Genomic DNA, 27821 nt, shown 5'->3' with positions numbered 1-27821 from the left:
GAGAACTGTACATGCACTCCCCCCACCCACAATTCCTGCCGGCCCGGGACTCGAACTCACAACCCTTCGATTGGGAGTCCGACTCTCTAACCATTAGGCCACGACTTCCCAAATAGGGAGAGAGAGGGTGACGGGATCGGGAAAGGTCTGCAAGCCAGGACTCAATCTCAGGACCCCCTATGTGCAACAGCACTGCATACATTTTTTATTTATATTATTACGTTTATTTATGTATAATAAACAGAGCAGAGATGTACTAATAAAGAGAACACTGTATATTTATAAAGGCAAAAAACATCCAAAATAATTGCTCAAACTAATTGTAATAAATAGTAATATACTTAGTAAATAATAATTAACTAAACACATAAAAACTTAAACATTTATTTTTTTGTTACTTTTTGTTACTTGAAACCTTAACTGAAATAAAATCAAATATAAACAAAAAACCTTTTAACTTATTTTATTTCCACTTATTGCTGAAACAACATTTCACATTTTAATTTAGTTTATCTTGATGTACTAAACTGAATTTAAATTTAATTAAATACAACTGAAAAACGTTAACAAAACAACTAAAATGTTAATACTTTAAAATATTATTTAAAATTATAATATTATTAAAATGATCCTAAAATACCCTGATATGTGTACCAGTCCAAATATTTATTTATTTATTATTATTTTTGTTGCTGTTGTTGTTGAAATAAGTCTCTTATGTTCACAAAGGCTCCATTTGATAAAAAATGTAATATTGTGAAATATTATTACAAGAAAAAAATATTTTGACATATTTAATAGTCATGTGGATATTTGCATCAAAATAAAAAAAATAAAACCCATGGGTTACATTATAGCAGTACACCTGTCTTCTCTAACAGTAGCCCTCTGAAGGACTTAAAAATGACTCCACATATATCCTTTCTTTGTTACTAATGTGATGTTAGATGTGAGTGTTTTGGACTGATGTGCCATGCACATAATGCATAGTATCTGTCTGTCAGGCTTGTGCTGCACAAAGGTCTGTGCCCTTTGCTTTTGTGTCCCTGAATGGCAGTTTAAATCAGCAAAGCAGTCCCGCATTATGCTCCCGCAAAGCATTTATGCTCTTGGACAAATGCATGTTTGATCACCGTTCTTACTATTTGAATTCAAGATGAGAGCTCACATGGTGATGTTCATTATAGCAGTTAGCACTTTTATCATAAAGCCTGAATCTGTGTGTTTGCACAGACAGCCCCTTTTGTTGGGCTTATGTGTGTGTTTGAGTTTCTGTACACACGTATGTTCTGATCTGCATGGATGGGTGTGTGTGAGCATGTGTGGGTGTGTATTTGGGGGGTTTGTTTCAGGCTGCACACGGACAAAAATTAATCTCCATGTTGATACATGTCAGGAGAGTTTACATTCTCTCTCTCTAGCAAAGTGCTCTACCGTGATGTAGTTGTGCTCGCCCTCATATTTGTCCCGATGAAATGCCGTTAAATATTCATTCTGCTTTCCTCAGTCCTAAAATATACATAGAACATACTCATGTCATAAGAAGCTCTGAGTAACACATTCAAAGTAGTCGCACAAAGTGTTTTCACAATCACAGTGTTGATGTTAGTAAATATACAGTTATCTTTGGCTTTTGCAGGTCAGAAAAGTCCTCTCCCTGATTTCCGTTTTTTTATAATCCATTAAATCCTCGTTAAAACTGATGCCAATTTTTTTTTCTCTGGGAAAAATCTTTTACAAAAGTATCTCTAGGGAAAAGCTTGTTTCCACCACAAGGAACAATAAATAAAGGATAAAAAAATAAAAAAGATAATTGCTTCTACAATAATAGATAATAGGTAATAATATTATTCTCACAATTCTTTTTTTTCTTCTCGCAATTGTGAATTTATAGCTCACAATTCCAAGTTTTCTTCTCCGAATTGTGAGTTTATATTTTACAAGTCTATTTTTATATCAAGTGTTTTTTGAGAAAAACAAAATCTGAATGGTACGAATAAGAAGTCACAATTAATTATTATTACTTTTTTTTTTTTTTGATAGACAGACAGACAGACAGACAGACAGACAGACAGACAGATAGATATACATTGTGAAAAGCATTGGACTAATCTAATTTACTTCTTACATTTTTACTAATTAGAAATGCATTTTGTTTTTTAACAAATAAATATAATCATACAACTTTTTCATATTTTTTCAATAGCTTTCAGGTAAATCAACCTATAGTTTGTTTACTTAAACAGGTAGTTGTCTCTGCCCATTCAACTGGGATAGAATAAAGCATTTTAACATGTATTATCTTTAAAATACATTGTTCTGTTGTTCTTCTTCTGTTATCCAGTGCTATTTTTAAATCAAATGTTCAAAAATCTATGTTGCAGCCTACTGGTTTTCTTGTCTGTTGGGTGTTGTAATGTTTGGTTGATGTTTAAATGTTCATGTGCTCTTTGTTAGCCTGCCAGCTGCTCCTCTCCAGGTGTAATGGTGGTCATTGATGCAATGCAATGTGTAGGAGGCTGTTGTTTCGTTACTGAGAGTATTAGCAAGCCTACACGCAGACACTTTAATGCATGAAACAGAAATATTCTGTATTTATACTTAACACTCAGCCTCTGCCTCTCAGCCTTGACTGAATGCATCAGTGATGTACAAAGCTATTCCATTATCACTGGTGCCATATGGATTTAATATAATATATTAAAAGTATTTAAAAGTATAATGTAGCTGGAAATCACACCTAAAAAAAAAAGGCACAGTAAAAAAAGAGCCTCTTCCCTTTACAATCAAAAGGAAAAATATATAAAAAATGTATTTTGCTAAAAAAAGAAGCCTATTTTTAGGACCATTACGATTTTTGCATGCCATATTCAATGCACATTCAAAACCTTGATTCCCATTGTGAGCAGTCTCATTAACATAACTTGAAAAATTTTTTTATATTACCATGCTGAATAAATACATTAAGTGTAAATAATATTTGTATGTTTGAACAGTAATTGAGGAATGTTATCCATTTAATTAGCATAAAAAATAATGGCAAAAATTACAGTGAATCTTAAAGCATAATTTTCTTTAAACGTTATTGCTTTTCTTTTGTCTTTTGATTTTGGGTGAAACATTTCTTGGTAGGCTGTGTTGAGCTTTACTCTATTCTTGATTCAGTTCTTTGATTAGCTTATTTCTGTGTTTAGTTTTCTCTGATATCTCTGGGCTTTTGGCGATGTGCACGGTTGTGTAGCATTGCTTACCCAAACCCTCACTAATGCTGGCTGTCAGTCTAAATGGCTGTTAATCTCTCTGATAAATTGGCTGTTAACGAAGCAATGTCTGTTTGTTCTAGGCATAATTAAGAGGAACTGCACTATGGAAGGCTGGTCCGACGTGTATCCCAGCATCCACAACGTTTGCTTTGAGCCCCAAACGAATGAAGAAAAGGTGAGTGACTCAATTCTGATTCTGTCAGTAAGGGGTGTTTGACTGTAGAAGGTATTTAAGATCATTGTGCTAACCATCCTGAAGGAGCTCCGCGTGAATAGCATTGATAAAGGAAGATATTTTGTCTGAAAGGCACTGTTGTTCCCTCCACATGTTCTACAACCACAGAAAAATCTGAGGGCACTTCAGGACCCTGAACCTTTTAGTGCCCACTATCTAGCCTGAATCTATGCCAGCTGGGACCACCTTTGGGGCAGAGACTGTGTTTGTGTGCATTTGGCAATGTGAGTGCGCACATGCATGTGTGAGTGTGTGTGTGTTCATGCGTGTGTCTGCATGAACAAACAGTCATAGAAAGCACTAGAGTTTTAAAAGAAAGCGAGCAGCTGGCTCAAGTGTGTTTTCCTGGGCTTTCAACCAAATTGCTCTCCGTATTATATTTCTCAGGATCCCGAATTTAGAGACAAATGATTTTAGATGCATTTGAAGTTGAAAAGAGTCCCAGAGAGCCAAAGAAAAAGAGCAGATGATAAAAGAACCAGAAGAGAGAGGTGCTTTTGTTCTTTTATGTCAGCAGAATAAGAACAAATATATAAATGTCCAGTAACATGTAACATTTGGTCTTATTATAAAACTAGATTCTCTCGGTTCATCATGAAACAGCCAATCGCTCGTGAAAAGTACTGTTTTATCCTGCGATTGTGCTTTAGAGATAATCGTGTGCTGCTGGAATGGAGGGAATCTCTGCAGGAAGTGAACTATAGCAATGCCAGTGTCAAGACAGACCCTAGAGCAGAGGAATGAACCCAATCATTTGGAGTTCGCAGGATTTTGGGAAGTTTCCATTTATTTGTTCTGCAAGTGTTCTATATTTGGTGATTAGAGCTACAAATTTAGGGTTTTAGAATTGTACTTTTTATTAATTCACATATTACAGGGTTTGTAGTTAACTTGACATTCACCAAACAACAAATGTTGGTAAAAAAAAAAAGGATAGCCAATTAGCTGGTTTCTAAAGAAACTTTGACATAAAACATAGAATATAGTAATTCAATGTTATTGTCAGAATTATAGGCTGACCCCTGCTGATGTACAGTAAGTGTTAGTTACTCAAATCAAACCATGTACTAAGGAAAACGTGCACATAATAACGATTTCTAAAATGATTATTTTCTTCTGAACTCAAAGTTGTGACACCTAAGAACAATGCTCCTCATTACATTTATTCATTTTTCATTTAGCTGACGCTTTTTTTCCAAAGCAACTTACAATTGCTATATATGTCAGAGGTCGCACGCCTCTGGAGCAACTAGGGTTAAGTGTCTTTCTCAGGGACACATTGGTGTCTCACAGTGGATTCGAACCTGGGTCTCTCACACCAAAGGCATGTGTTTTATCCACTGTGCAAACACAGATAAATAATGGAATTTTAGGAAAAATACACTACTGTTCAAAAGTTTGCAATGGTAAGGTTTTTGTTTTTGACAGAAGTCTTCTATGCTCACTAAGGCATTTAGTTGATTAAAATTGCAGTAAAAATGGAAATATTGTAAAATAGTATTACTATTTAAAATACTTGCTTTCTATTTTAATATATATTTAAAAGTGTAATTTATTCCTGTGATGGGAAAACTTAATTTTCTTCCGTCATATGAACCTTTAGATATCATTCTAATATGCTGATTTGGAGCTCAAGAAACATCTATTATTATTATTTTTGTGGAAACTTTGATAAATAGTTTTCAGGATCCTGTGATGAAAGGGGGGTTTCTTTATTATCAGGAAAATTTGTATCTGATTTTCCTATTAATGAGCTGAATTGTAATGGAGCTTTCTGTGATTTATTTTACATTTATTCATAAGCTGTAATAAGTGAAACATCTGGCAATGTTATGATGTTCTTTCTTCATTGCCATTATAAATGCATCAGGGGACATCCCATAAACTCAGCTCACCTTAATAGGAATGTGAAATAGACATTTTCCCCCACAAGCATATAAGCTTTAGTAAAACATGTCTTTTTATAAGTCATGAGATGTTTTTAGCTCAAACCCATGGCCAGTTTTGACATAAGATTTGTTGACCAATTGAGTCTTCATGGCATTATTTATAAAATAAATGCTCTCAATAGATCAGTGCTTTTTTTCAGGGGTAGGCAGTTCTGAGAATTCAGGGAACATGTGGAATGTTTGCCACATTGTATGATGAAGGCCGTATGGAGAAACGGTCATTTTGACAAAAAAGAAACGTCTCCAACATAATTAGATGAAACCTCCCTGGAATAATAGCTTAAACAGCTGTCTGAGGGAAAGAGCAGCATTAAGCACAGAAACTAAATAAGGATTTAAATGCAAATGTTAAATATCTTATACCCCGTTAAAGTTATGATGATGAATGAATGTCCTATTAACTATTAAAATGTCCCAGATTAACACAGATTAAGTCAGTTGGCAAGAGTTAAAGTTCAGCCAAGGCATTTTGAATTTAAAATTGTGCAATTTAATAAATTATGATGCAGAAATGTCTAGTCTTAGTTATACACCAAAAATGACACTAAACTGCACCAGGGGAATTACTGTATTTCTGAGAGAGCAAATGCTTGACGATGACAGGACTCAAATCTGCTTTAACTCAAGAAAGTTGAAACGAACTCAGCTATTATTAGAGAGATTCTCTATAAAAATGCCTGCATGTGTGATTTATATTCCTTGCTTCTGTCATGAGCGTGTAGTTTTGGGCATTCATGGACAAGTGTCATCTCCATCAGCGAGGGCAAGCGCCTCTTATAGCTCAGTAAACATTTCTGGTGAAGTAAAGTGAGTTGTCAGTGTGACTTGAGGTGATACCCAGGATCAGAGCAGGCATGCTGACACATCGGCCTGCTCTGATTGGCTTTATGTTGAAAGGAGATGTGTGCCGTGACTGAAGCAGCCTTGAAATGGTGCAAATCAGCCTGTCTGAGGCTATAGACACAAAAACAGGATGATCCAGCATAGAAATTGGATTTGAACTGGATTTCATTGCAACCTGTTTGACATCTCTAAAAGCAGAACAACAGATTTGCTTCACGTATACAGTAGCTTGGCCATATATATATATTTTTCCCCGCTTCAGAGAGAATTGTTTTTTTTTATTAAATAAATGAAATTAAAGGATAGTTATGACTTTTCCACCTGATACATTTATTAACTGTAATTATCACTTTATATCACACATATATGCCACATATGTGACTTCATATCTTCATATTTTCTCATAATTTACTTTATCTTACAATTTTCATACATCTTCACAATTTATTTCTCATTGTGACTTCACTTTATATCTCACCACGAATATATGGTTTTTTGAACTCTCTCTTTATCACCCTCCCCCCTATTAATTAATTAATTAATTAAATAATTAATTCATTTATTCTGTTCAAAAGTTTGGGGTAAAGAAGTTTGCTGCTCAAGAAACATTTCTTCTAAATGTTGAACAGTCATGCTGCTTAATAGTTATGTGGTAACTTTTTTTTTTCATAATTTCTTCCATAATTTTTATTTAATAGTATAATACTTAAAATAAATAAAAACGTAAAAAAATTATATGCATACATAATATATATATATATATATATATATATATATATATATATATATATATATATATATAAACAATTGAAGTTTCATTAACTTTTTTTGCCTATACATGAAATACATAAAAATATTAAACTTTTTCTAAAATAACAAATTAAACCTAGTGTTAATGGTACAGTAGCAAAACCAGTCTATGTAAATGAGTTCAGTTATGTTTGGCTAAACTCTTTGCTTCTGACAAACTCACTGTGGTTTATCAGAGGGGGCCATACAAGGAAAATCTTGTTTTATGTTTTACTTGCATATTGTTCTTTTAATGTTTAGAGAGACGGTATGTCTCCCTTGAAATGTTTTCCGTCAAAATTATCGCAGATGGACTTTTGACATCACCCAGAGTTCAACACGTGCTCCGCAGTAAGACGGTTGGCAGCCGTGCGTTTTGGGATGCTGCCCAGATGACTCTACGCTGCTCGTTTGAGCGATGAGGGGACAGTTCGCTGTTTTTCATTCTGATCTTGTGTCGGGGGAAATGAAACATTAAAGCAATTTCCTGAAGGTTAGAAAGACAGTAGCAGAGGGCACATTCCCATCCTCTCAGAGTTCTCTGGTGGAAATTAGCAGAGATGACTAAAGTCGTCTTCCTAAGGCGTTAGTAAGAACACTGATCGACCTTGAGTCAAACCTGTCTGAAACCTGATTTCTTGAGCCCCGTTCTGCTCCACTTCAAAGAAGTCCTGCCCCGGGACACTTCAGAGAAATTAAAACAAGCCTGCTGATGAATTAAATTGGACATTGATCTTCTAACCTTAGGCTATTGATTCTGTTTAAAAGGACACCTGATATTAGTTTTAGGATTCACAGCAAAAGTGATATCACCTGATGAATGTACACATATATTAGGCCAGGTTGTCCTTCTCACTTAATTTAATTCATTAGAGTGGAGGTTTTATTTAACTTAAATGATTTATTCTTCAGAAGAGACGGAGGCTTTTAATAGGTTCTGGCTTTGATTTGTCAAAATATGTAATTTCTGCGTCAACAAATGGAATTTAAAAATGAATGTTTTCAGATTGATATTTTCTTACAGTGCACTTTTCAACCTCTCATTTTAACATTGAAGTTGAGGAAAGTCTAAACAGACTACTTAGACATCATCTAAATAATACGCACCTTTTTCCGGGGCATTGGGTCGCATGTTGAAGTCCAAGTGCCATATTAGTGTCACATTTAATCTGAAATTCTCCAGAAGTTTTCCATGGGCATTTACTGAAACACATACCATATCCAACAATAAATAATTGACTGTCTGAAGAAGGAAACGATCCTTCATCTCATCCAAAGCCAGCACAGAGGCTGGTTTCTGTCTCCTCCTTTTAACTGCTGCAGCTCTTATAACCTGCACATCACTTAGTTGTTTATAGATGCTGTATTATAGGCTTAGTATGAAATACACTGAGTACTGGGACTAGACAAAAAATGTCAACCACCAGTTTTACTTCTGTATTCAGATGAGTGTTTTCTTCCCCAACTACATTGTTTGTCAGATTTAAAGTCTTTTATTTTTGCTAAAAAAAAAAAAAAAAATCTCTCATTGTTCCTGAAAATGTCAATAAATTGATGTATTAACTATTTCAATATTGATAGTGTTAAAGTCATTTATATTACCATAAAATATTTGACCCTTTATGCTGTTAGTTTTTTTTTCTTTTTTAAATCAATTCTGGTTGACAACAGTTTGAAATGAATTGAAAAAGAAGAAAATTGGAAGAAAATCAAGAAAACAATAAATAATTTATTATTATTATTATTATTATTATTATTATTATTATTATTATTATTATTATTATTATTATTATTATTATTATTATTATTATTATGTGATCAGAGCACTTAAAAATGTATATTTAATTTATTCCAGTAATTTAATTTAAATTAAAGGGGGGGTGAAATGCTCGTTTTCACTCAATATCCTGTTAATCTTGAGTACCTATATAGTAGTACTGCATCCTTCATAACTCCAAAAAAATCTTAAGTTTTATTATATTCATAAGAGAAAGATAGTCTGTACCGATTTTTCCCGGAAAAACATGACCGGCTGGAGGTGTGACGTGTGGGCGGAGCTAAAGAATCACGAGCGTGAGTAGGCTTTTGCGTTGAGAGCGTGTGGAAGCTGTGACATTACCGTGAGGAAAAAAACATCCAAAACAAACCATGGCTTACAGTCAGATTCAGCCATATATTTATGATCCAGAATCAGATCCCAAGGCTGAAACTGAACGAGAGCAGCAGCAGCAACGACTCGCTCCGTGCGGGGCTCGAACCTGGGTCTCCGGCATGGGAGGGGACGCACTAACAAGGAGGCAGAGATATTTTAAGCAGTTTTACTCACCGCCTGCGGTTCCAACACACGATCGTGACCCTTTTTCGTTGGGATTGCATCATCCTTAAGAAATAAACGATACGCAAATCTGTTGTCAAACTGGGCCTTGTTTGTAAAACAAGCATCTTCGAAATGCAGGGAACAAACAAAAACACTTGCACAACTCCGTTGATGCTCTGTAAAAATAAACTCCATCCACTGGTCCCTTAATGCTGTTTTTTTTTTTTTTGGTAATCTGTGCAGGGTTGTCTTGCCCTGGCAACCAAAAATACACTTCTTTTGTGAAAAAAATGTTTGTCTTGTGTGTTTGATGTCTTTACATCTCTTTTGGTTAATTTAACGTGCCCTATAGGCTTGACAAAATTATAATTAACTCCAATTTTTATAATTAGCTCATTTTAAACTTTTTTTTATTATTTTAGTGTCTCACACTGTGACATACAGCACTTAATTTAGCACTAAAAAATAAAGTTATGAATTGTTAGGCATTTATATATACATACATACATTATACACTATACATACTGTAAGTTTTGTCATTTAGTATCATACCATCACAAATATATTATGCAGTTATGTCCTAAAAGCAAATCAAATAACAAAAACACACTGACATGCACACACCAGGACAAAAACACTCTAAATGGACAGAATAACCAAATGTTGTAAAATATCCCTCTCACGCTAAATTTCGTGCGCTTTATGTTTAAAGAAGCACAGGAGGAATGTTCCTGGTGTTGAGTGGGTCTGTGGCTCCAGAGTGCCAGGTTGTAAGTCAGACTGAAAGAATGCTGTTTATGGGGGATGAGTCTGTCTGAGCTTCATCACGCTCTTCCATCACCAAACAGCCGCCTGGCCAACTAGCCATTTTCATGCTTATTAGTCACCCTGTCATCCTGGATCCGTGAGAGAATTCACAATTAGCTTGTGTACATTATTTCATCACATTTAAAACCTGGCATAGGTCTTAAATGCATTGCTTGTACTGCTAAGTGGTATAAAAGGAATGTTTCAGTTTTAATGTTTTGTATATGCTATACTCATTTAATGTAGCAACAGTGCTGCTGACATTTAAAAAGAAATTGATGATTATATACAATTTGTTTGTATATGAGTTCAAACTGGTAGATCAGATAAAACATGACAAAAGGGGATTTTTTTCCCCCCTTAATTATTTTGTATACATTATATGGAAATTTAGATAGTCTGGGATATAGATTTTGTTTAACTTGAAATTAATTCACATACCCAGTTTTATTTTATTATTTTAATGTAAATGAAATGAGACCCAAATATATAGTACACTTTTGTTTTAAATTAATGAAATACAATTGCAGCTGGAATGCCAGGTTTTAACCATGCATTTCTGTTGTATGGAAATGGCAGCTTTAACATTTGTTCTGCTAGAAAACACAAAGGTATGATTTTTATGCATCACGAGCGTGGGCTGGTGATGACAGAATTGAAATGTTCTGAGGAATGTGCAGCACGATCGGACTAGTCAAATTTAGACATGCTCTTGAGTGATTTTTGCCATAGTGATTTAGACACAGCTTTCCAGTACCTACAATAATCATCATTTTTGTAATATTTTTTTTTTAGTGGAGCAATAGAGCATAATGCTTTAGATCTCTTGGGGGAATAGCTAAATTTTATGTCTGGTGTCTTAACCCCACTAAAAATAAAATATTGCATATACAAAGCGTTTCTCAAATGTTGTTTCTCTTTCTGTCCAGCTTGTTTTCTACACGGTGATGAAGGCCGTTTACACACTCGGACACAGCCTCTCTCTCATTGCACTCATCACTGGCAGCACCATCCTCTGTCTGTTCAGGTCTGAAACAGAGTCTTAAATAATTCCAGTAGTTATGTCTGCTTTATATTTCTCTACACTTTGTATGGATGGATGAGCCTCCCTTATATTAATTGTAATCATTGAGGAGTCAAATTTGGCAGGCTTCTGAACGACTATATTTAAATAAATGTGACATTGCGTATAAACATTATGCTTGGCGCTTGGCTTTTACCCGATAGTGTTTATCTAGCTGGAATGAAATTATTAATTTAAGAAGTTGTCTAGATATGTGATGAATGGAACAGTGTTTAAGACTCTCTGCATTTTTCTCACAAACTAACCATAAGCACAATTAAAATAGAAAAGAGGCCATATTTATCTACAGGTCTGTCTCGCTCCAACAGAAAACTCCACTGCACCAGGAACTACATCCATCTGAACCTGTTCTTCTCGTTCATACTGAGGGCCATCGCTGTGCTGGTCAAAGATGCCATTCTGTTTTCCCACGGGAATGTAGAATGTTCAAAGCACCCATCACTGGTGAATGAATCCATCCATCCAGAATATCTGCAGGTAAATTAATATCATTTAAAAGTTAAAAAAATAAAATAATAATTGAGAAAGGGCTGGTTTAAATGAATCAAAAGTGACAGTAAAGACATTTAATGTTATAAAATATTTATTTTTTACATTTTCTTTTGAACTTTCTATTAATTAAAGAAACCAAATAAATATATATCAATGGTTTCACTTAAATATTAAGCAATTGCTTATAAACTGTGAAGAATGCTCAGAATTGAGATATAAGCTCTCAATTACCTTTTTTATGTTTATTTCATGGCAGATACCAAGAAGAAACTGAATTTTAAACTCAGAATTCTGAAATGGAAACTTGAATTTGTGAAAAAAAGAATCACGATTCTGAGAAACAAAGTGTGATAATCAGATAAAAATGTGCAATTATATTTTACAAAATGTGTACGTATTTCCATTGTTTCATGAGTATCAGGTGAGCATATTAAATTAATTTCTGAATAACAGCTGCTGAAAATTCAGCTTTGCCATCATAGAAACAAATTAACCTTTAAAATGTATAAAATAGAAATGATTTTTTTTACTGTATTTTTGTATCAAATTAATGATCAAAATGAATGTAGTGTACATAAGTTGCTTCTTTCAAAAACATTTTTAAAATCTTACCAACCCCGAACTTTTGAAAAAATATTATTTTATCATTTCTGCTCAATTACTGACACAAAAAGACGACACCATGTCAGTTAGTCTGCCATTGTTTGGCCAAACAGGTAATCCCATTCCCATTCCTCACAGCATTGGTTGTCCTACCAGATGCCTCAAATGAGCAGAAATGTTTGTTCACATAGAAATGGCTGTCTGCACACATTAAAGTGGGATTTGAGACTAACATCGAAAAAATTACACACTTCACCTTCAAAGGTCTGAACTGAGCTAAGCCAAGTTACATGCATAGACAACTTAACACATTTTATGCTTCAATGGTTTTAAAAGGTGGCTATTTCTGTCATTACAGACCCTAAAAACCCAAATGCGTGTTCACGTTTGTTTGTCACACTCTTTGGCATTTCTGAGATACAAATAGTGCACATTGAAGTTCTCTGTGCTTGGTTTTAGATTGGTTGCAAGGCCAGCCTGATCATCTTCCACTACTTCATCATAGCAAACTTCTACTGGTTGCTGGTGGAAGGGCTCTATCTACATACTCTACTGATGGTCATCTTCTCTGAGAACAGACACTTCATCATTTACCTCCTCATTGGCTGGGGTAAGTCTTCATTAGAAACACTGACCTTTTCAAGCTGTTTCCGTTTCCAAAACCAATTGTTGCTTTTCAGAGTCTTTTAAAGCTATTCATGTCAGTGTTTTCACCTATAAGCAGGTATTTGAGTAAATAAAGGATTAAAGCCTAGAGATTTTCCACTTCCCACTGCATTTGATGCTTTTGCTTTCATCTTATCTGACACGAACACATGTGTGCATAGAAAATCATTCGAGAACACACACCTCTTCACGGTGTAGCACTGAATGTCTCTTCCTTAATTCATTCAAACACTTCTGAATAGATGTCGCTCACTGCTCAGAGGAAAAACAGCGTAGGGAACGAGATGACGTGCCATCGGTCTTGTTCAGTCTGTTTGTCTTACATTATGTATTAGTATGTCTTTGTAGTTTGTTGTGTCCCTGGAGTTTCCAGGCGAGAGAAAGGAGAGCAGGATCTTCATTCATTGGGTGTGGCTTGCTAGACTCATCATACCAAAACCTCATTAAGCTTCTCTTTCATCATGACAGCGACGACCAACATGGCCTCTTTAATCATGTTCTGTTTACCAGCATTTCCTCTCCGGCTTTACTTGGGTTTAGAGATAGTGGCCCACATTCCAACAGGAAACTGTAGTAACAATTTCTCAGCAGGTGTTTGAGCAAACATGCTGTTGCTTAACGTCACATTATGTCTGTCTGACATTGTCTGTAGCCTATATTTACACTGATTATGCATGAATGAATGTGACAGCGAAGTCTCTTGATATCTGATCATTCCCTCTCCTTCCTCCAGGATTCCCCACCGTGTTTATGATTCCGTGGATTGTGTGTAGGATTTACCTCGATGACACGGGGTGAGTCGTTGAGCATAATCAGACAGTGACAGGGCTCCCATGAGACTCTTAATAGCGGATATTTAAACCTGAGAGATTAAAATGAGGCAGAAGAAGATGAAACGCATTCCTGTTTGCTGCCGCTGTTATGAAAGCACTTGTAACTCCTTGATGTCTCCTCATAACAGATGCTGGGAGAGGAATGATGCCCCGATTCCCTGGCGGGTGATTAACTGGCCAATTATGGCATCTGTCATTGTGAGTATAACCTCACACCAGCTATTATAAACACTGAGACCAGCCTCATACTGTACGCATTATATCAGGCAGGGAGGGATTCTGCCAGCAAAGCAGACACGGGGATGTGCTGAGTCTCATGAACAGTTTCCATGTCCTGGATAGGACGTGAGCGCAGGCATGTCAGGGGGAGCGAGCGAACACGCTGTCACAAGTGCCTCTCTCAGCACACATGCCAAGACTCTCTCTTGTGTCCGCTGTGCCATTTCCATTTTGTAAACACTCACCTGCAAGAGATCAAATGTCTTTGGACAGCACGATGGCTGTGTTTGACAGCTTTGCCTGAACGCATCCAGGTCAAATTGTTCCTGTTCCTCAGCCCTCCAGAGCATAGGAATGCAATAATAGTACGTTTTTCTGGCAAACATGCTCAGTTCTGGTGTGTTTAGATAACTCTCTCACAGAGCTCTGCAGACCATGCTACTGTGTAACTACATCTCTCTGCTACCCAGAATGCCACTTGTAGATGATCCTTTGGCAAAGATGTTCTGTTTTAAGTTTTCTTATGTAGGGATTAATTTTGAGGAACAGAAACAAGTGGCCTCTTTTGTTTCTACTATCTGCCAGATGGATTCAAACAAGATGGAAATGGGAGATTATCAATTTACCTTGGAAGTTATGCATTTGGCAGACCAAATTTAAAACAGTTTTAGGTGCTAGGATCTATTTGGGTTTTTTTTATTTTATGGACAAAATTCAAATCATATAGGTTTAGAATGATTTAAAATGGTGAATAAATGGTGAGAATTTTCATTTTTGGTTCCTTAAAGACCTGTAATCTGATTCAAGTCTTACAAAGGTTTTGAGAAGTTCTTGTGTCAGATCCAGTAAACAGTGGATATTTTTAGTCTGGATAATATCATTGTATAAATGCAAAATTATATAAAATCTTTTTATCTTCCTTTCTGTGTTCCACAGTTGAACTTTATTCTGTTCATCAGCATCATTCGAATCCTGGTCCAGAAACTGAGGTGTCCTGATGTTGGTGGAAACGATCAGTCGCAGTACAGGTATCGCAAATGGATGCCAACTAATATTCCATTCTGCAAACATGGTTGAACCCTCTTACATGCTTTTCTGGTCATAGCTGAGATCTCCCTTGTAAATTTAGCAGGAGTTGCATTCCAGCATGATTTTCAGAAAAATGGTTGGAATGGATGGCTGCTTTCCATTTTTATCCAGGTCTTCCACTATCTATTGTGCATTGCTAAATGTGTATGCATTGAAATGGTGGTGAAATATTTATGCTGCGATTTGTAGCAATCTGAGTTTTTGTTCTGCTGAGAGTGGCACGTTCTGCGTTGGAGTGCCCTGTCGCTAATGCATGAGAGGCTGCGCTCTATTTGATGGCTCTCCCATGATGCATTTTTCCCATTGAGATTTCAGTTTGGAGCTCTCCATTGTGTGCTTGGAAATATGTATCTAATACATATAATCTATTTGACAAAAATTGCCATGCTATCATGACAGTAGGGATCCCTCCCCATCACTCCATTCAAATCCTGTTACTCCTCTTTCTCTTTTCAGGAGGTTGGCCAAGTCCACACTTCTCTTGATCCCTCTGTTTGGCATCAATTATGTTGTTTTCGTTTACATCATAGAAGAAAATGAAGAGATGAATAACTATAAAATATTCTTTGACCTTGGTCTGGGATCTTTTCAGGTGAGAATATACCTAAATGTATGATTAATGATTATATATATATAAAATATATCTTCTTAAACTTTTAACAAAAGCTCCACTGTTTAATTAATCTAGATTTATAATAATATAATCAGAATAAATGCTGCTCTTTTGAACTTTCTATTCATCAAAGTGTCTTAAATTATAAAATGTGTAAATATATAGTGTTTAAAACTGTCAAAAATATTAGTGAAGACTGTATTAATGGCTTAAAATTCAGCTTTGTTCTCACCGAAATTTTAAAATATGAATACAAATTAATATAAACAATGTTAATATAAAAATTTACTTGAAATTATAACACTGTAATTGAATTGTAATTTTTAGTAATTTATTTTGTAATAATCACAATATCATTGTTTTGTGAATAACATTACAAAATCTTACAGACTCCAAACTTTAGAATGATATGTGATGATTTATCAGTGTTGTGTACCACATTAACCCTTCTGTGTTCCTCTCACAGGGCTTGGTGGTTGCGATTTTGTACTGTTTTTTGAATAGTGAGGTTAGTCTGAAATTTTATTAATCATTGATTTATCTCACTTTAGCTCTATTCCAAAACATAGTGTGCTGCTTAATGCTTACATAGGCAGCTGATAAAACTGCATCCTAACTGTAATAGAATCTCATAAGTTAGCAATTTAAAAAAAACTTTGCATAAGCAGCACTAAAAAGTACAAAAATACACCCACACATTGTGTAAAACACTATAACACTATTGTTGTAATAAAATTATAACTTTTTTGAGAATGCTTTTGAGTATCAGATGTCATTTTTTGTGATGTGGAAAGATGAGGACCCAAGAGCGATTATGCAAAAAGGAAGTGTCTTTAATAGAGTAGCGTTGTAACAGAAAAGTCTTTGAAATAACAACAAAAGGCGGCCAATGAGCAGGTACCCAAAAGGTAAACACAGTCTTTTACGTGAATGGGCAAACAGAGAGTTCTTGTAGATAAACGGGCCAGCGCTCGGGCAGCGTGTTGAGATAAGCGTTAGCTGTATAAACTCAGGTGGCAGGTACGGTAACTGTCCAGAGTACTCGTCAGCACCAGCAGGACTGGACAGAGAGCAGAGCAAAAGGTTAACCCAGAGCACCGTTAGATCTGACCTGTGACTGGAGCACGAAAGGCAGGATAGGGTCCGACGCGACAGGACTAGACAGGACTGGCACAAGATGATTGCGAAGCATCAGCATCTACAGCAAACTAAATAATAATAATGAGGGACAGCTGAAGAAGAGTGTGAGTGTAGCGAAGAAAAAACAGCAGAGGGGAGGGGGGAAGAGATAAAGAAAACCGAACACATGACAGTGCCCCTCCTCTAAGGAGCGCTCCCTGGTGCTCCCACGGGAGGAACCTGGCTAGTGCGGAGGAAATCATCGATGAGAAAGCGGTCCAGAACGTCCCGGGAGGGGATCCAACTTCTCTCCTCAGGGCCGTAACCCTCCCAGTCAACGAGAAACTGGAGACCCCGACCACGACGACACATATCCAGGAGTTTACGCACTGTGTAAACGGGGGCATCCTCGACACGAATGGGGACAGATGGGGGGGTGGGAGCAGGCGCGCGTACGAACGGTTTAATGTAGGGGTGCTCCGATCACGATCGGCCGATCGTTATGCGCATCTCGTCAGTAAAGCCGGTTTTCTAATCAGCGGTTAATTCCATCAGGTGCGTGATTTGACATAAAGAAGCTGTTACTACACAGAGCCGTTGTTAATAGAGAAGATGCGCAAATCACGTTAATTTTCAGCGTTTATTGGCCCATCTTCTCAGTTAACAACGGCTCTGTGTAGTAACAGCTGCTCTATGTGAAATCACGCACCTGATGGAATTAACCGCTGATTAGAAAACCGGCTTTACTGACGAGATGCGCATTAACGATCGGCCGATCGTGATCGGAGCACCCCTAGTTTAATGCATGAAATATGAAAAACGGGATGGATGCGACGCAGATTGGGAGGGAGTTTTAGTTTGACCGCGACAGGACTAACGATCTTAGAAACCTGATAAAGTCCGATAAAGCGGGGGGCCAGCTTGCGGGAGGGAGTCAGGAGAGGTACATTTTGGGTGGATAGCCACACTTTCTGACCACAATGATACTTAGGCCCTCTGATACGATGCTTATTGGCGTACTTTCGAGTATGGGACTTGGTGCGACAAAGCGCGGATCTAACTATTCTCCAAGTGCGCTTACAGCGATTGATGAACGCCGTCACTGAAGGGACATTGGAGTCCGCATTCTGCGAGGAGAATAAAGGAGGCTGATAGCCAAGGCAAGAGTTAAACGGGGATAAACCGGTTGCGGACGTAGGTAAAGAATTATGGGCATATTCTGCCCAGGGCAATTGCTCTGACCAAGATGATGGGCTACGAAAGGCTAAGCTGCGTAAAAGGCGGCCAACGATCTGATTGGTGCGTTCAGCCTGGCCATTAGTCTGGGGATGAAACCCAGAGGAGAGGCTGACAGACGCGCCGATGAGGCGACAGAATTCTTTCCAGAATTGGGACATGAACTGAGGGCCCCTGTCCGAAACGACGTCAGAGGGGAGACCGTGTATCTTAAAGACGTGATTGACTGACGTTAAAGCTGTAAGAGGAGCCGCTACCTGACTGAAGTTACGTATAAAACGTCGATAAAAATTAGAAAACCCCAAAAACCGTTGGAGCGCGACACGAGAGTCAGGGATTGGCCAATTGGAAACCGCCCGAACCTTAGCAGGGTCCATACTAACGCCATCTACGGAGATCATGGAACCGAGGAAGGTGACGCTGGGCGCTTGAAAAGTGCATTTCTCAGCCTTTACAGACAGGCGATTCTCAAGTAGGCGCTGAAGGACTCGACGCACCTGCTGTACGTGTACCTCGAGAGATAGAGAGAAAATCAATATATCGTCAAGATACACAAAGACAAAGATATTAAGCATGTCTCTAAGAACTTCATTGATTAACGTCTGAAAAACAGCTGGGGCGTTCACGGAAGCACCCGATATTCGAAGTGCCCTAACGGTGTTTTAAACGCAGTCCTCCATTCATCCCCCTCCCTTATACGAATGAGATGGTACGCATTGCGAAGATCCAACTTGGTGAAAACTCTGCGCCCTGAAGCAAATCAAAAGCGGATGATATGAGCGGTAAGGGGTAGCGATTCTTGACGGTCACGTCATTAAGCCCACGATAATCGATACAGGGACGTAAAGACCCGTCTTTCTTCTTAACAAAGAAAAACCCTGCCCCGGCTGGCGAAGAGAAAGGGACTATGGTACCGGCGTTAAGAGACTCGGACAGATATTCCTCTAATGCCTTTCGCTCGGGCACGGAGAGAGAGAACAATCTACCGCGAGGGGGTGTGGTCCCGGGTAAAAGTTCTATACTACAATCGTACGGCCGGTGAGCAGGGAGAGAAGTTGCCCATCAACGACTGAAAACCGCCCTCAAGTCATGATATTCCTCCGGCACTCCGGTCAAATGACCCGGCTCCTCCTGAAACACAGAAACAGAGGAAACAGGGGGATTAGCAGACAATAAACATTCGACATGACAAGACAGGTTCCAAGAGAGGATGTTATTATTAGACCAGTTAATGTGAGGATTGTGTTTAACTAACCAGGGATGTCCTAAAACTAAAAGGAGCAAAGGGGGAGCGGAAAATTAAAAAGGAAAGGGTTTCGTGATGATTACCAGAGACAGTGAGAGATAAAGGAGCAGACTGAAAATGAACCCTGGGAAGGGGATTTCCATCTAGGGCAACAAGGGGAGTGGCCTCCTCCCCCTCCCTCAAAGGGACACCTTGCTTGCGGGCCCAGGACTCATCTAGAAAATGCGCAGCCCACCTAACTGCATGGGCTCTGGTTCAGGCTGAGTAGGTTGGGGGGAAGAGACAGGTGAGGCGGCGGAACGAGTGGGGAGATCCATGGGCCTGGAGCGGCGGCGGAGATCAAACCTCTTCTCTGTACGTATGGCCAGATCAATGAGGAGGTCGAGACGAGTCGGCAGATCATGGGCGAGGACCTCGTCCTTGATGTTGGAACTGAGTCCCTCAAGGAAACGTGCCACGAGCGCCGGCTCATTCCACCCACAAGTGGTCGAAAGGGTACAAACTCAATGGAATAATCCACGACAGAGCGTCTGCCCTGATTGAGGGTGGACAAGATGCGAGACGCCTCTTCTCCGCAGGCCGAATGGTCAAACACCCGAATCATCTCCTCCTTGAAGTAGTCAAAGCTGGCAATGAACTCGACCTCAGCCTCCCAAGCGGCAGTTCCCCACTCGCGGGCACGTCCAGTCAGGAGCGAGATGACGTAAGCGACCCGAGCTCGCTCTCTAGCGTAGGTCACTGGTTGGAGAGAGAAGACAAGTTCACATTGGGTGAGAAACGACCGACACTGTGTGGGCTCACCGGCATAACAAGGAGGGTTGTTGACTCTGGGCTCTGGGGATTCCAACCCCCTGGAAGCAGGAGAACCCACCTTAAGTTGGTGAACCTGCGTAGACAAATCCGTGAGCTGGGTGGCCAGAGAATCTACCGCGCGCCAAACAGTGGCTAGCTCCGTGTGATGTCTTCCGAGCATGACTCCTTGCAGCTCAACAGCAGTTGAATCGGGCTTGCACTCGCTGGGCCCATTAGTGGCTTGATTATTCTGTGATGTGGAAAGATGAGGACCCAAGAGCGATTATGCAAAAAGGAAGCGTCTTTAATAGAGTAGCGTTGTAACAGAAATAAGTCTTTGAAATAACAACAAAAAGCGGCCGATGAGCCGGTACCCAAAAGGTAAACAGTCTTTTACGTGAATGGGCAAACAGAGAGTTCTTGTAGATAAACGGGCCGGCGCTCGGGCAGCATGTTGAGATAAGCGTTAGCTGGATAAACTCAGGCGGCAGGTACGGTAACTGTCCAGAGTACTCGTCAGCACCAGCAGGACTGGACAGAGAGCAGAGCAAAAGGTTAACCCAGAGCACCGTTAGATCTGACCTGTGACTGGAGCACGAAAGGCAGGATAGGGTCCGACGCGACAGGACTAGACAGGACTGGCACAAGATGATTGCGAAGCATCAGCATCTACAGCAAACTAAATAATAATAATGAGGGACAGCTGAAGAAGAGTGTGAGTGTAGCGAAGAAAAAACAGCAGAGGGGAGGGGGGAAGAGATAAAGAAAACCGAACACATGACAGTGCCCCTCCTCTAAGGAGCGCTCCCTGGTGCTCCCACGGGAGGAACCTGGCGAGTGCGGAGGAAATCATCGATGAGAAAGCGGTCCAGAACGTCCCGGGAGGGGATCCAACTTCTCTCCTCAGGGCCGTAACCCTCCCAGTCAACGAGAAACTGGAGACCCCGACCACGACGACACATATCCAGGAGTTTACGCACTGTGTAAACGGGGGCATCCTCGACACGAATGGGGACAGATGGGGGGGTGGGAGCAGGCGCGCGTACGAACGGTTTAATGCATGAAATATGAAAAACGGGATGGATGCCACGCAGATTGGGAGGGAGTTTTAGTTTGACCGCGACAGGACTAACGATCTTAGAAACCTGATAAAGTCCGATAAAGCGGGGGGCCAGCTTGCGGGAGGGAGTCAGGAGAGGTAAATTTTGGGTGGATAGCCACACTTTCTGACCACAATGATACTTAGGCCCTCTGATACGATGCTTATTGGCGTACTTTCGAGTATGGGACTTGGTGCGACAAAGCGCGGATCTAACTATTCTCCAAGTGCGCTTACAGCGATTGATGAACGCCGTCACTGAAGGGACATTGGAGTCCGCATTCTGCGAGGAGAATAAAGGAGGCTGATAGCCAAGGCAAGAGTTAAACGGGGATAAACCGGTTGCGGACGTAGGTAAAGAATTATGGGCATATTCTGCCCAGGGCAATTGCTCTGACCAAGATGATGGGCTACGAAAGGCTAAGCTGCGTAAAAGGCGGCCAACGATCTGATTGGTGCGTTCAGCCTGGCCATTAGTCTGGGGATGAAACCCAGAGGAGAGGCTGACAGACGCGCCGATGAGGCGACAGAATTCTTTCCAGAATTGGGACATGAACTGAGGGCCCCTGTCCGAAACGACGTCAGAGGGGAGACCGTGTATCTTAAAGACGTGATTGACTGACGTTAAAGCTGTAAGAGGAGCCGCTACCTGACTGAAGTTACGTAAAAAACGTCGATAAAAATTAGAAAACCCCAAAAACCGTTGGAGCGCGACACGAGAGTCAGGGATTGGCCAATTGGAAACCGCCCGAACCTTAGCAGGGTCCATACTAACGCCATCTACGGAGATCATGGAACCGAGGAAGGTGACGCTGGGCGCTTGAAAAGTGCATTTCTCAGCCTTTACAGACAGGCGATTCTCAAGTAGGCGCTGAAGGACTCGACGCACCTGCTGTACGTGTACCTCGAGAGATAGAGAGAAAATCAATATATCGTCAAGATACACAAAGACAAAGATATTAAGCATGTCTCTAAGAACTTCATTGATTAACGTCTGAAAAACAGCTGGGGCGTTCACGAGCCCGAACGGAAGCACCCGATATTCGAAGTGCCCTAACGGTGTTTTAAACGCAGTCCTCCATTCATCCCCCTCCCTTATACGAATGAGATGGTACGCATTGCGAAGATCCAACTTGGTGAAAACTCTGCTCCCTGAAGCAAATCAAAAGCGGATGATATGAGCGGTAAGGGGTAGCGATTCTTGACGGTCACGTCATTAAGCCCACGATAATCGATACAGGGACGTAAAGACCCGTCTTTCTTCTTAACAAAGAAAAACCCTGCCCCGGCTGGCGAAGAGAAAGGGACTATGGTACCGGCGTTAAGAGACTCGGACAGATATTCCTCTAATGCCTTTCGCTCGGGCACGGAGAGAGAGAACAATCTACCGCGAGGGGGTGTGGTCCCGGGTAAAAGTTCTATACTACAATCGTACGGCCGGTGAGCAGGGAGAGAAGTTGCCCATCAACGACTGAAAACCGCCCTCAAGTCATGATATTCCTCCGGCACTCCGGTCAAATGACCCGGCTCCTCCTGAAACACAGAAACAGAGGAAACAGGGGGATTAGCAGACAATAAACATTCGACATGACAAGACAGGTTCCAAGAGAGGATGTTATTATTAGACCAGTTAATGTGAGGATTGTGTTTAACTAACCAGGGATGTCCTAAAACTAAAAGGAGCAAAGGGGGAGCGGAAAATTAAAAAGGAAAGGGTTTCGTGATGATTACCAGAGACAGTGAGAGATAAAGGAGCAGACTGAAAATGAACCCTGGGAAGGGGATTTCCATCTAGGGCAACAAGGGGAGTGGCCTCCTCCCCCTCCCTCAAAGGGACACCTTGCTTGCGGGCCCAGGACTCATCTAGAAAATGCGCAGCCCACCTAACTGCATGGGCTCTGGTTCAGGCTGAGTAGGTTGGGGGGAAGAGACAGGTGAGGCGGCGGAACGAGTGGGGAGATCCATGGGCCTGGAGCGGCGGCGGAGATCAAACCTCTTCTCTGTACGTATGGCCAGATCAATGAGGAGGTCGAGACGAGTCGGCAGATCATGGGCGAGGACCTCGTCCTTGATGTTGGAACTGAGTCCCTCAAGGAAACGTGCCACGAGCGCCGGCTCATTCCACCCACAAGTGGTCGAAAGGGTACAAACTCAATGGAATAATCCACGACAGAGCGTCTGCCCTGATTGAGGGTGGACAAGATGCGAGACGCCTCTTCTCCGCAGGCCGAATGGTCAAACACCCGAATCATCTCCTCCTTGAAGTAGTCAAAGCTGGCAATGAACTCGACCTCAGCCTCCCAAGCGGCAGTTCCCCACTCGCGGGCACGTCCAGTCAGGAGCGAGATGACGTAAGCGACCCGAGCTCGCTCTCTAGCGTAGGTCACTGGTTGGAGAGAGAAGACAAGTTCACATTGGGTGAGAAACGACCGACACTGTGTGGGCTCACCGGCATAACAAGGAGGGTTGTTGACTCTGGGCTCTGGGGATTCCAACCCCCTGGAAGCAGGAGAACCCACCTTAAGTTGGTGAACCTGCGTAGACAAATCCGTGAGCTGGGTGGCCAGAGAATCTACCGCGCGCCAAACAGTGGCTAGCTCCGTGTGATGTCTTCCGAGCATGACTCCTTGCAGCTCAACAGCAGTTGAATCGGGCTTGCACTCGCTGGGCCCATTAGTGGCTTGATTATTCTGTGATGTGGAAAGATGAGGACCCAAGAGCGATTATGCAAAAAGGAAGCGTCTTTAATAGAGTAGCGTTGTAACAGAAATAAGTCTTTGAAATAACAACAAAAAGCGGCCGATGAGCCGGTACCCAAAAGGTAAACAGTCTTTTACGTGAATGGGCAAACAGAGAGTTCTTGTAGATAAACGGGCCGGCGCTCGGGCAGCATGTTGAGATAAGCGTTAGCTGGATAAACTCAGGCGGCAGGTACGGTAACTGTCCAGAGTACTCGTCAGCACCAGCAGGACTGGACAGAGAGCAGAGCAAAAGGTTAACCCAGAGCACCAGTTAGATCTGACCTGTGACTGGAGCATGAAAGGCAGGATAGGGTCCGACACGACAGGACTAGACAGGACTGGCACAAGATGATTGCGAAGCATCAGCATCTACAGCAAAAGAAATAATCAAGCAGAGAACACAAAAAATGGGGACTTAGAAATAGTCAGGGTGATTAGGGAGAAGCGAGAACAGGTGTGAATCTATTAGCGAGACAGAGGAGCGATAATGAGGGACAGCTGAAGAAGAGTGTGAGTGTAGCGAAGAAAAAACAGCAGAGGGGAGGGGGGAGGAGAGAAGGAAAACCGAAAACATGACAATTTTTATTTAAAAACAGCAATTTTGATTTCACCTCATTTGCAATCCTTTATTTGCATTCTGGAATTGTCATCTCTAATAATGATACATACAGTGCCTACTAAGAATTTGGTGAAAACAAGCCATTTGTTAGTCAGTATATGATAAAGTTAGCACACTATTTATTTCTGTGCATATGATGCATTAAAATGCCTCCTCGTCAGGCAGCTCACTAGGTTTTGGAACAGAGCAGTGGTTTTCCTTCCTAGTTCAAATCAACATAAAACATTCACAACCTATTTGACTTCTGTATTGTGACATTTCTGAGTGACAAACGATGTTGAAGGAGATAAACATGTAGGATGAATTGTTTGGGTCTTGGATTAATTCCCCCTGTATGACAAATGTATGAAAGAAAAGGCATGAAACAAGTTTTTTTATTTTTCTGAGGCAGAAAGTTTACAAGCAAACAAACACAACCTAAATCAATTAAAATAAAACTAGAAACATATTTTGAGCATAAATGGGTTCAGTCTTGATTTCGTGTCGACTTACCACCCTGTGTTTCTGTGCTAATGCTAATGCTAATGGTTGTTTTACTTGGCTGCTTTGCAGGTCAAGAGCGAACTCAAGAGGAAGTGGCGGAGTTTGCGTTTAAAGCGTTACATTGGTCGCGACTACCGTCTGCACAGTTCATCCACATCCCGGAACGGCACGGAAAACATGGGCCGATTCCATCGGAACTCCAGAGCCCAGTCTTTCCTACAGACTGAGACCACTGTAGTGTGAGACATCTAGAAGCGGCGCTATATGAATCACTCTCTTACTTCACTGCCCCTCAGCTAACAACTCAGTATTTTTCAAAAGCTTTACACTGAAGAGGACAAGGCTTTCTGAAGCATGAGATTGACATGTAGGAGACACGATGAGGACTCAGCATCTCTGAGGCACAGTGCTGTATTTCAGTATACGATGCGAAATCTCGTTTCATAGCAAATTTTGCTCTTAACCACCAAAATAACACATTAAACCAAACATCTGTGAGTGGGATAGTATTGGTGGCATTAAAAACTGCAATTCTGTTTATTTTATTGAATGCAGATTACATATATAGCTTTTTGAAAACTCTTTCATTGCATTAGGGGCAGATTATATAATAGTGTTATGTAAATGCTACTTAAGGCCCACAGCAATTTTCTTAGACGTTTATGGAGACGCAGCACCATGCTATCAACACATGAAAACTTACTAAGAAAATGTCTTGGATGAATGCAAGAAGTGGGTCACCTCTATGCCAAACTCAAACGTGAGGTTTTATAAAGAGGACATTACAGCCGGAGGTGTCCACGTTAGCCCTGGACTCATTTCAGGAGAATGTGTCTTATTTCCAATACATGCAGAAACTGAAAAGTCAGTCGTACACTCAAAAGAAAAGTGGTGATTGTAAGAAAAAGCAAAAATTCATTTTGTCATTATTCGACCACTTGGGATTTTTTTCTTCATTATTTTATTCCTTGAAGAAAAGCCACAGTATGAAAAAGCGCTAACTGAGATACAAGATTATACTTTTTTCCAAGATATGTATATTGTAGCATGTGAATGTATTTGTTATATGAGGAGATTCGGTATAGTCTTATGAATACAAATATGTGGCATAAATATTTAGTTTGCCCACAAAGAAGATGTGTGATTAAACCAAACCACGACTCACTGTTATTACTCTGCAAACTTTTTTATTTCATATCTCACTAATCAGTAATTTCAATAGATAGTGTTGATGGCGTTATTGATTATTTTTGCTTCTGTGTTGCTCTGTCTCACATTGTCAGGGGGTTGGGGAATTGTACACTGCAATGAATCCTGCTGTCTGTGCTCTTTTAATTCAACTGAAAAACAGATAATAAATTAATTTAGGTCAAGTGAACTGACAAAACAGCGAGAGTGAGGGTGTATGAAAGTGACATTTCAGTGTGAGCTGTGTTCTATGAACAGATTCTGGGAACTGCGGTCCAGAGATTCACAATGGGTTGGAGAGAAGATCGGATCTCTTACAGCCAGGCCTGAAGAGCGAGAGCTCCCTGGGACACCACGTGCAAGGTTGTGTTCATTTAAAGTGACACAGATGCCATGGGCAGGGGCATTCAGCATCATTATCAGACCGTCAAATGGAAAAGAAAAGATGGAGCTTTAATTAGAGCTGGCAGAAAGGAATTGTGGGTTGTTTGAATTAAGTAATGAAGGAGGATGACAGTATGCGTTCATTTTGAAAGATCTGAAGGTTTTGAAGAATCTGGTGTGTTTGGCAGATGCATTTATGATGTAAAAAATATGTTCAAACAGAGGCCATAATGTTGTGCACTTCTTGTTTATTATATTTAACCATCTGCAATGTTTAATTGGAAAATTGATTGTTCTCGGTTTTTTGCAGTTACATTTTTGCTGAATGTTTCTAAACTGTATTGAGATTTTTCATTAAATGTGAAAGTCGTTTTTAAATTGTGTTTAGTCTGGGCATTTTTTAATTGGTACACAGAAAATAAATCAACAAATTTTAGTCAGAAATTGCTAGTAAATATCACAATCATTACAAATAAACAGCAAGTTACAGAGAATCACGCTCAAAATTTGAAGTAGAAACATTAAAATTTTATTTTCTTGTAAAACGTACTACAAGAATCCAATTTATTTTTTTATTTTTTTACAACTGTGTAGTTATTCTTTTTCAACACCATTAATGCAGCCGATTTAATTTGAATTTAAATTTCAGCACATATTCAGTTTATACTGTGCTAATTGAAATTATTCGATACGGCAAAATAATTTGTTTGTGTGATGTAGATAAGATTGGTAGGGTTTGTTTTTATGATGGTGAGTCTTGGGAACAATAAATGAGATGCTATAAATGGAGCAGTGAAATACGATTACACTTCTCCCTTGTCGATCAACAGATCAGCTTCACCATCAACACTGATGATATCACATGCAGATGATGTTGTTTTGACTCGTTTCCTGTTCTCTTGCTGTCTGGTGTCTTATCGCCTTCCTGGATCCTCAAATGGAGTGAACATGCTTCTCCTTGGAGGCACAGCAAAAAGTAACAGAGAATAACAACTTGTTTTCAGGCCGCTGGCCTCCACATCCACACGTTCTTACAAGTCATTTACAGAGCATGTTTCTTCATGCAACATTTATTTGTGCCATCAACTTCATAAAAACAATTGAACTGACAG

At 39.9% G+C, this 27821-nt stretch overlaps 1 protein-coding gene across 1 annotated transcript in view; it reads left to right on the top strand.

Moving 5' to 3' along the window:
• The window catches only part of LOC128012851 (vasoactive intestinal polypeptide receptor 2), a 39834-nt gene extending 12747 nt beyond the window's left edge, over positions 1–27087 (top strand). Inside the window, exons 4-13 of the mRNA XM_052595415.1 lie at positions 3344–3438; positions 11133–11230; positions 11596–11764; positions 12842–12992; positions 13782–13842; positions 14010–14079; positions 15037–15128; positions 15646–15781; positions 16269–16310; positions 25207–27087. Of these exons, the coding sequence (XP_052451375.1) occupies positions 3344–3438; positions 11133–11230; positions 11596–11764; positions 12842–12992; positions 13782–13842; positions 14010–14079; positions 15037–15128; positions 15646–15781; positions 16269–16310; positions 25207–25380 (1088 nt within the window). The 3' untranslated portion in view covers positions 25381–27087. The remainder of the gene's footprint in view (positions 1–3343; positions 3439–11132; positions 11231–11595; positions 11765–12841; positions 12993–13781; positions 13843–14009; positions 14080–15036; positions 15129–15645; positions 15782–16268; positions 16311–25206) is intronic.
• Positions 27088–27821: the final 734 nt, after the last annotated feature.

This window comes from Carassius gibelio, chromosome B24 (genome assembly GCF_023724105.1).
Source record: "Carassius gibelio isolate Cgi1373 ecotype wild population from Czech Republic chromosome B24, carGib1.2-hapl.c, whole genome shotgun sequence".
Classification (NCBI taxonomy): Eukaryota; Metazoa; Chordata; class Actinopteri; order Cypriniformes; family Cyprinidae; genus Carassius; species Carassius gibelio.
Note: the sequence above shows the minus strand (reverse complement) of the source record. Positions and strands in the feature narration are given on the sequence as shown.